This window comes from Stigmatopora nigra, chromosome 20 (assembly GCF_051989575.1).
Source record: "Stigmatopora nigra isolate UIUO_SnigA chromosome 20, RoL_Snig_1.1, whole genome shotgun sequence".
Lineage (NCBI taxonomy): Eukaryota > Metazoa > Chordata > Actinopteri > Syngnathiformes > Syngnathidae > Stigmatopora > Stigmatopora nigra.
Window position 1 is genome coordinate 9,189,788 of NC_135527.1, and position 8,164 is coordinate 9,197,951.

The 8,164-nt window shown below is 47.9% G+C and overlaps 3 protein-coding genes across 3 annotated transcripts; 2 read left to right on the forward strand and 1 right to left on the reverse strand.

Moving 5' to 3' along the window:
- Window positions 1–1,365: 1,365 nt before the first annotated feature.
- On the reverse strand, window positions 1,366–4,318 carry haus3 (HAUS augmin-like complex, subunit 3). The gene is made up of 6 exons (XM_077742698.1): window positions 4,183–4,318; window positions 3,104–3,935; window positions 2,838–3,047; window positions 2,555–2,778; window positions 1,802–2,087; window positions 1,366–1,698 (listed from the first exon to the last, which is right to left on the reverse strand). Exons 2-6 carry the CDS (start codon window positions 3,881–3,883, stop codon window positions 1,471–1,473), a joined length of 1,728 nt encoding a protein of 575 aa, XP_077598824.1. The 5' UTR covers window positions 3,884–3,935; window positions 4,183–4,318; the 3' UTR covers window positions 1,366–1,470.
- Window positions 4,319–4,336: 18 nt separating this feature from the next.
- On the forward strand, window positions 4,337–6,446 carry LOC144213974 (prostaglandin reductase 1-like). Its single transcript, XM_077742700.1, has 9 exons — window positions 4,337–4,440; window positions 4,786–4,909; window positions 4,987–5,032; window positions 5,092–5,151; window positions 5,287–5,454; window positions 5,511–5,784; window positions 5,844–5,949; window positions 6,017–6,135; window positions 6,204–6,446. The coding sequence occupies exons 2-9, from the start codon at window positions 4,804–4,806 to the stop codon at window positions 6,312–6,314; spliced, it is 990 nt and encodes a 329-aa protein (XP_077598826.1). The 5' UTR covers window positions 4,337–4,440; window positions 4,786–4,803; the 3' UTR covers window positions 6,315–6,446.
- Window positions 6,447–7,041: 595 nt separating this feature from the next.
- Window positions 7,042–8,153, forward strand: txnb (thioredoxin b). The gene is made up of 5 exons (XM_077742701.1): window positions 7,042–7,201; window positions 7,482–7,586; window positions 7,652–7,711; window positions 7,803–7,868; window positions 7,933–8,153. Exons 1-5 carry the CDS (start codon window positions 7,178–7,180, stop codon window positions 7,996–7,998), a joined length of 321 nt encoding a protein of 106 aa, XP_077598827.1. The 5' UTR covers window positions 7,042–7,177; the 3' UTR covers window positions 7,999–8,153.
- The last annotated feature ends 11 nt before the right edge of the window (window positions 8,154–8,164 follow it).

Here is an 8,164-nt window from a genome sequence, read left to right on the forward strand (position 1 = left end):
GCTGGATGGGGGCGGGGGGTGGCGAAGGAAGAACTGATGACGAGTAGCTTTTAAGGTGCTGATGCGAGCGCCCGTCAATCACCACGTGGAATTCCAAGCGACGAAGGGATGGAGGCTAAATTCCCCCCTGCCGTGGTGACTCGGCACTTCCACCAGTGGCGGCCACGGAGAGCCGTAAATCGGAGACGCGTCTTGAAATAGCGCTAGGGGCGATCGAACCGGAAGCCCGCCAGCAGGCGCTGAGCTTTTTTTGGGCGTGCAAAGCAAGCTAAATGCGAAAGTGAGAAGTCGGCAGACTCAGCAGTTTTCTTCGGTTTAGCCGCAAGAAAATGCCGTTTTTAGGAGGGGCGAAAATAAACAAACTTGGCTATTTTTGGGCCATAAAATTTGAATTTAGGGCCATTTTAAAGCTGTTTGCTATTTTTTTTAGCTATAAAACCTCCATTTTGGGCCTTTTAAAACTTTATCTTAGCATTCTCAAACATTTTATTCTATTTAGGGCCATAAAACATGACTTTTTCAAACTCTAAATTGGCGTTGTGGTACAAATTAGTTTGGGCTATTGGAGGAATGAATAGTGCTTCCACGCCTCATTTATTATTCAGCAGAGGATGGGAAGGAGCGATAAAGGTCTGCAGATGCGGACACATAAAACTAGCCCACAAAGCGCGCTACTTTTTGCCCTACCATAAAAAAAAAACGCATCTTTATTCGCCGGGTGTCGCCGCCCCGGAGGCCAAAGCTCCATCTGCGCCGCATTGGCCACAAAATTGGCACCAACCTCGCAATAACAAAGATTTTTTTTAAGATTAGATCTCAAAGAGAAGCCATTTTTAAAGAATTCACTCCAAAAGGTTGAATTCAAGCTTCTTCTGCAGGTCATATTCAATAATATCTTGACTATTTCCCCGAGATTAAAGTCCTCCGTGTCTATTTTTAACTCAAATGGGAGTTTTTTGTTTTCTCAGCCGAGAGCAAACGGCAGGCTGTGGCATCAATATTCAATGAGAAAGCCTCCGGAGACGACCTTGACGACGCATCCGACTCAGCATATTGGCCCAGGTCGCGCAACGGCACCCCCCCCAGCCATGTTGGCACGCGCAAAACATGACATGACGCGTCAGTGTCGACTCTTACCGTGATTTGGAGAGACGTAGTTCTAGAGAAGCACTTTTTATCGACGTGGACGCTGCGCCTGAAAAGACGCAAACACGAATGTCACGTGGACAAAAAACAAAAGAACATGACGACGTAGAAGAGAAGCTTACGTTAGAAGTTTGAAGCTGGCGGGTTCGTCTCCTGCTGAGAACTAAAAAACGTTATCGCTTACAAAGTTAAGTACGTTGAAGAAATGTGTCATGTCCATTGGGGAACCAGAACTTTTATTTAGGAGAAGAAGATATTTTGAGATGGGAGATGTTGTTTTTGAACAGAAATGGCAATTGAAGCCAAGTCCAATAGTGGGTGACATTACGGTTTTCCTCTGGTCAGCTTCTGTTTTCGCTCCAGGTCCTCTACGGTTTTCTGCAAGGCCACGACGTCGGTGTGGAAGCGGGAGTAGACGTTCCTCTCCGAGGCCAGGATGGGTTCTCGGGCTAGCCGGGAGCGCAGGGATTTGACGTTACCCGAGGATTCTTGAATGCGCTTCAACAAATGCTGCAGCCTCAAATCCACTTCCGACAGTTTTTCCTTCAATTCCTGTTGGCGGAAAACAACAACAAAGTGAGCGCTAATGAACAGTAGCCAATAAGCTAACCAAAAAGTGGCAAAAGACAGTCAGAAAGTGACATGAGTTAGCCACCTTAGCGTTAGCGCATAGCAGCTCCTGGCCGGCGATGGCTTTGAGACACAACTGCGGTCCAGAGACCAGCTGCCGCAACTCGGTGGACACTGCCTCGTCCAGGGCCTGATGGTGGTCTTCCAATTGGGCCGCGGCGGCACGCCCCTCCCGGCCGGACGCCGCCAGGGATTTTCGGCCGGCCCGGAGGTTGTCCGACAGGTCGGCGGCGGCGCGCTCCAACGCCTCGTAGGTGAGAAAAGGCTCCGCCCTCTTATGGGAAGAGTCCTGGTCCAGGATCTGCTTGAGTCTGGGGAGAAGAGGGCATCAGGTTGGCAAATGGTAACCCCGAGCTGGGCTGTAGATTGCGATTTAGCGCCCTCCTGTGGACTCTTGCAGTAGAGACGCAATTTGAATGGTAGGTTTTTTTGTGCTACATCACAACAATGAAAAATATTGTAATATTTGAACCAGTGATGTTGAAATTACAGTCTGCATGAAAATCAAAACATGATTTATTATGAAGAAGCCAAAATTATCGATTTGGCTGCACTTCTCGTCTTGAACACTAGATGGAGATTTTGTTAGTTATTATTGTATATTTTTAAAAGCGAGGAAAAAAAAGTTTGATTTGACGCCAATGGTTTTCGCAAAGATGGCGATCTACCGCCCTCCTGTGGCTATATCAGGAACCTCATCAACAAAAGGGCACTACTAAATTTTTCTTGTCTCTTGAGGATTTTTAATCAGAGGCCTACAATTATTAAAGAGTTGTACCTGGCGAATGTGGCGTCTCTGCTGCCGATGATGGGGTTTGGCTTCACGTTGACGGACAATTCCGGATGGCTCGACGTGAGGGACGCGTCCTCCCTCATCCCGACCAGCCTGTCGCTCATGTGGCCCAGATGCTCCAGGCACTCGTTCCACTTTCTAGCCTCCATCTGCTGGGCCAAGTGGAGAATATCCAAAGCCGCCTTCTGGCAGAGTAGTTTGTCACGTATCTGGGGGCGCAAATCCACAATGAGTGTACGAGAAGTCACAAAACCTACCATTGTCGAACCTGATTCTGCCGCAACGTGACGTCGCCAAGCCTGGCCAGCAGCAGGGCATCATCCGCCTTCACGGGCGCCACGGCGATGAGACGGGCTGACTCCCGAAGGGCGAGAGGCAGCGGTCCCACCAGCAGAGCCTCCATCTCCGCCTCTGCCGCTCGCAATTTCTTTCCGGATTCGCCTTCATACAGTTGAAGGGAAGACAAGTCGTCGAGGCTCTAGAAAATGGAGAAAGTTAAAAGTGGAACAGACCGGCTGAAACATTCTGGAATACCTGGACACTGGAGGAATTGTTGGAGAGCCAACGGAGTCCAGCCTGGATGCTTTTCTCCTCCGCCATGGCTTCCATCAACTGCCGTTGAACCACCACGTACGCCTGTTTGAGTCTGGCTAGCTGGGTTCTTGTGTCCTCTACTTGATTATTTTCCCTATTCAAATCCAGCAATGGCTCCGAGCAAAAGTTCTCGTCCAAGTCCCCCTGGAAAGGGCTGGGGTTCGCCGGCGAATCCAGAAGACGTCGCGTTAGCTCCCCCACCTGGTTCTCCAGGTTCTGCAGCCCGGCATTAGCACGGGCGTTTTCGGCCACCAGGGATGCCTTGGCGTCCGTCAGCCGGGATGAAACTCCGTCCAAATGGGATGCCAGGGAGACGTCGAGGTCCGCGGCGGATGCAACGGCGGCCTCCAGCATCTTGAGACGCTGCTGTTTCTGCCTTTTCTCCTTTCGCAACGCCTGGAGCTCGGCTTCCAAATCTTCCAACGTCCTTCCTTCCGCCGACGGGTTGTCAACTTTCAACAAGGGGACGGTTTTCAGGACCTCGTCCAAGGCTTCTTGAGCCAGGATGGGCTTTCCGGACTTTTGGAGCTTGTCGAACGCCCGTGCCTCCTCATGGGTCAAAACATTACGCCGGTTGAGGCCTCGGCAGATAAAATTCAAGAAAGGGAGGTTTTCTGGGGGTCCGGTGAATAGCCAGTCAAATTCGGAGGAGCCCAGTGAGGATGCGCCGGGGTAGCCAAGCCGGGTCATGGCCTCTACAAAATCTTTCCCACTTAACATAGTGGACGTTTTGACTGGGTCGCCGAAAATAATATGACAAACTTGTCTCTGACTGTGTTGGGAAAAGAAAAAAATAACATCAAATACTTTCCTAAGAATAAACGTCGTGTACAATACCAAATATAATGCTACTTGATGCGGCTTTCTTTGAACACGGGCGGCGACTTCAAACGAAACCTCTCGCTAACACTCGAAAAGAGCACAATAACATTACTTCACGCATTCGGGTTAAATTTACGCAGTTAACGCTCATGACACTTCGAATTTAACTTCAAATTCATATAACAATAAACGCTTACCTATCACTGTCGTTTAAAAAGTTCCGTTAGCTTCAGCAAGTAGCTTCAGATACTTGAAAATTCCCGCAAGAATTCAAACGACGTCATCAAGAGAGGACGGCGTTAGGGTGATGGCGCACGAAAAGCTTTCAACCAATCGAGTGCGAGCTAAACATTTTGTTGACGCCCCTTCTTCCTCTCGTCCACTGCCTCGAAGCGTTATACGAGCCTCATTGTTTTACAAGTCCTTAGTTATTACACCACTGTCTACAATTACTGGTAAGGGAAATGCTTTACTAGACAACTATTAATAATGTTGGGTTGTTTTTTAGTATTCTTTTTCAATAAGCTTTTAACCCGATCACTGTGTAATCTAGTTTTATTGGCAATTGTACTGCACATGGTGTAATGATCATCTAATAAACACAGGGATGAGCTAGTGAGGATCTGTTGTTTTAATGGTAAAAATGCATGCAGATTTTGATTGATTTATCTGTAGATAAAAGATGTTTTCCTCTTATCCACAAGCATATTTTACAAATGAGTTTAGTTTTAGACCACGTCTAATAGTTGGCAGTCATTGGGTTAAAATGAACGCAGTTCTATTGTGCGACCCTCCCGCAGCAGGTCAAAGGTCAAACCATGGTCCGAGCTAAGACGTGGATCCTGACCAAGCACTTTGATGGCTTCCCCAAGGAAAGCGACTTCCAACTCAAAACGGAGGAGCTCCCTGAGCCCAAAGATGGACGTAGGGACATTTTTTGTAACCCCTTCAAATGAAATGCTAAGTTCTCCATCTCATAAATTTTTATTGACTCATTTCAGAGGTACTTTTGGAGGCGCTCTTTCTGAGCGTTGACCCTTACATGAGGTGGGTGAAACGTCCGTTTGGCACAAAATGGCTTCTAAAGTGGCTTTTTGTCTCTCCAGGCCTTTCAGCCGCGTTCGCATGAAGGAAGGAGACGTAATGATCGGAACTCAAGTGGCCAAGTAAGGAACTTCGATGAGGGGGGGCGGCTCTTCCGCATGTGGTTTTGTTTACCCCGGCCGCACGGAAACAAACGGGCTGAATCAACGGCTCGGAATGTTCTGGTCCAGACTTTCAAAGTTGTTGTTGTTCTGCAGGGTGGTCCAGAGTAACAACAAAGCCTTCCCGGTCGGCGCCCATGTTGTAAGCCGCGGCGGATGGAGGACGCACGCCATCTCAGATGGGTCGGACCTTGTCCCCGTCATGCCCGACTGGCCCGGTGATGTGTCGCTCTCCCTGGCTTTGGGCGCCGTGGGCATGCCCGGGTAAGATAGTCCAGGAGCCTCTGTCCACGCCGACCTTTTCACCTCCATCTCCGTAGTCTGACGGCTCTGTACGGGATCGAGGAAGTCCTGGCGCTGAAACCGGGCGAGACCTTGCTGGTCAACGCCGCAGCGGGGGCGGTGGGCTCGGTGGTGGGGCAAATCGCCAAGCTCAAGGGCTGCAAGGTGGTGGGCTCGGCGGGCTCCGACGCTAAGGTGGCTTTCCTCAAAGAGCTGGGCTTTGACCAGGTCTTCAACTACAAAACCGTGGCATCCTTGGACCAGGCCCTGAGGAATGCCTCTCCGGAGGGATATGACTGCTTCTTCGAGAACGTGAGCCAATCCGCGGCAGGTTGTTTCCAAATCTTTCCATTCATTGGCCCCCTTTTCAGGTGGGAGGAGCTTTCTCCAGCGTGGCCCTGTCGCAGATGAAAGATTTCGGAAGAATAGCCGTATGTGGGAGTATCTCCACTTACAATGACGTGGAGTCTCAGACAGGTGTCTTCTCCGTCGCGTTAGCGTTAGCATAGCCACAAGATGGGAGATTTATATTTCTTCCTGACAGGTCCTTATCCTCAAATGATAATGATCGTCAAGCAGCTCAAAATGGAGGGCTTCATGCAAAGCAGATGGGAGTCAAAACACCCAGAGTCCCTGAAGAGACTGATGGGCTGGTTGAAAGAGGTCGCTAGCAGAAAACGGCGCCCACGGTTTCCGTTTTACGGCCATAAAATTAATTTTTTGTGTCACAGGGTAAAGTCCAGAGCCGGGAGCACGTCACCAAAGGCTTTGAAAACATGCCGGCGGCTTTCATGGGAATTTTTGGAGGCCAAAACACGGGCAAGGCCATCGTGGAGGTGTGACAAGCGACGGGATGTCGACATCAAACGTCGTCAAGCTGCTTCTTTTGTATCGGCCACAATTACAGACTCTTATCTTTTCCATTGTCATTAGCTTGACACACCTGCCATTGAAATAAAGTTCACACACCCAAACTGTTGCTCAAATGTCATATTTTCTAATATTAATGCGCTGTCAGCTTGACAATTAGTTTAATAACATTTGTTTCGCCCTCCCACCAATGAGTCCATTACTTCCAATGGATTGGACTGAGCGTAAAACAATCTGCTCTATTAATAAGATGGGAGAAAATGCCTGGCAGCGATATTCAAGCAGGTGCAGCATTCTGGAATGGAAAGAATCTGAAAAGTGCAGATGTGGGAAGAAAATGAGCACAAATTCAACTATAGGTGGCAGCAATGCATCAAATGATGGTAATTATGTGCTGTAATGTCGCGTAGATTTAGATCTCTATGCGCTCCACGCTGTCTTTCGCCAGCCATTTTGGCTCGGTGCCATTTAAGTTGTGCACTAATGTTATTGCACATTTAAGAATATTTTTCATACTTTCCCGAAACCTAATATCACAATTGTGGAATATAGTTTCTTCTGAAGCAAACAAAGTGTGATTTAGTGTAATATTAGTGAAGGAAAATCACTAACTTCTCGTCTCTAGGTGGAGATTACCACAGTGGGTATCTGACGAAAAATGGCTGCCAGTTACTTACACCGCCGACTCTGTCTTCTCTCAAGTAGGGGGGTTTAGAATGACGCAATAGAAGGCGTTTCAAACCCGCTGTGACTGCGCATATTCGAACGCAGTCTTCTTTCCGCCTTCCAGCTATTGACTTGATCGCAACCGATCTCCCCCGACCGAATCGAAACCATGGTTAAATCAATCGAGAACATCGTAAGTTACTTATCTTTACATGTTTTAAAGCGTACTTTCGCCTACTTTTATATTCTTATACGCTTTGTAACATGAGTAGGGGTTTTCCCCCACAATCGAAGATTCAATAACGCAACTGCATAGCGTAATTGTTAACAATTTTGGAGCATATGGGCGAAATTAGGTTTCAAATGTTGCCCAAAATAAACAAAAACAAACTAGAAGTAGTCGGTCTGGGAATTGCTAATGCTAACTCAAATGTTGTTTCTGGTTACATTCCATTTCCATTTGTTGTCTTCAGGAGGAGTTCCGAAACATCCTGAAAGGAAGCGGAAGTAAGTTGGTTGTGGTGGACTTCACAGCCACGTGGTGTGGACCCTGCAAGATGATTGGCCCAAAATTTGAGGTGACTTGATGACCCCAATCCCTGCCATAACTGTACCCTAAAGCTCACTCTGGACTCTTTTGCAGGAAGCGTCCAAAAAGTACACTGATGTGGTCTTCCTCAAGGTCGACGTGGACGATTGCGACGTACGTATGCTAGCCTTTTTTGATTAAAATTGCATTTTGCGGTCCTTTTTTTGCCTTACCTTTGTGTTGTTGTTGTTTTGGTGCCTGACAGGATGTCACCCAGGAGTACGGAATCAGCTGCATGCCCACATTCCTCTTTTTCAAGAACGGCGAGAAGGTAACTGGCTACTTTACCCCGTTAGCCATATTGTAACTGCACCCCCTTTCCATTTTTTTGACAGATCGACACCCTGACGGGAGCGAACGAATCGCAACTATTGGCCAAGATTGAGAAGAACGCCAATTGACCACGACACGCCCTTCATTCCGGCCAGCCGCGATGCTAATGCTAACTCATCGCGCATCTCTTTAGTTACTTCAAATGTTGGCTTGACTTGCTCAGAAATGATTTTCTGTCTATGTTGTTGCCAGCCAATATAATTTAATAAAGAATAAATTGTGACCTTGTTTTTT

Bases quoted from the DNA above. Each gene is read 5' to 3' on its own strand.
- LOC144213974 (XM_077742700.1), top strand. From the start codon at position 4,804: ATGGTCCGAGCTAAGACGTGGATCCTGACCAAGCACTTTGATGGCTTC. The intron at 5,033-5,091 runs GTGGGTGAAACG...TTGTCTCTCCAG, and splicing joins AGCGTTGACCCTTACATGAG to GCCTTTCAGCCGCGTTCGCA. The intron at 5,785-5,843 runs GTGAGCCAATCC...CCCCCTTTTCAG, and splicing joins ATGACTGCTTCTTCGAGAAC to GTGGGAGGAGCTTTCTCCAG.
- haus3 (XM_077742698.1), bottom strand. From the start codon at position 3,883: ATGTTAAGTGGGAAAGATTTTGTAGAGGCCATGACCCGGCTTGGCTAC. The intron at 3,048-3,103 runs GTATTCCAGAAT...TCCATTTTCTAG, and splicing joins ACAATTCCTCCAGTGTCCAG to AGCCTCGACGACTTGTCTTC. The intron at 2,779-2,837 runs GTTCGACAATGG...TTGCGCCCCCAG, and splicing joins TCACGTTGCGGCAGAATCAG to ATACGTGACAAACTACTCTG.
- txnb (XM_077742701.1), top strand. From the start codon at position 7,178: ATGGTTAAATCAATCGAGAACATC. The intron at 7,202-7,481 runs GTAAGTTACTTA...TGTTGTCTTCAG, and splicing joins TTAAATCAATCGAGAACATC to GAGGAGTTCCGAAACATCCT. The intron at 7,587-7,651 runs GTGACTTGATGA...ACTCTTTTGCAG, and splicing joins TGATTGGCCCAAAATTTGAG to GAAGCGTCCAAAAAGTACAC.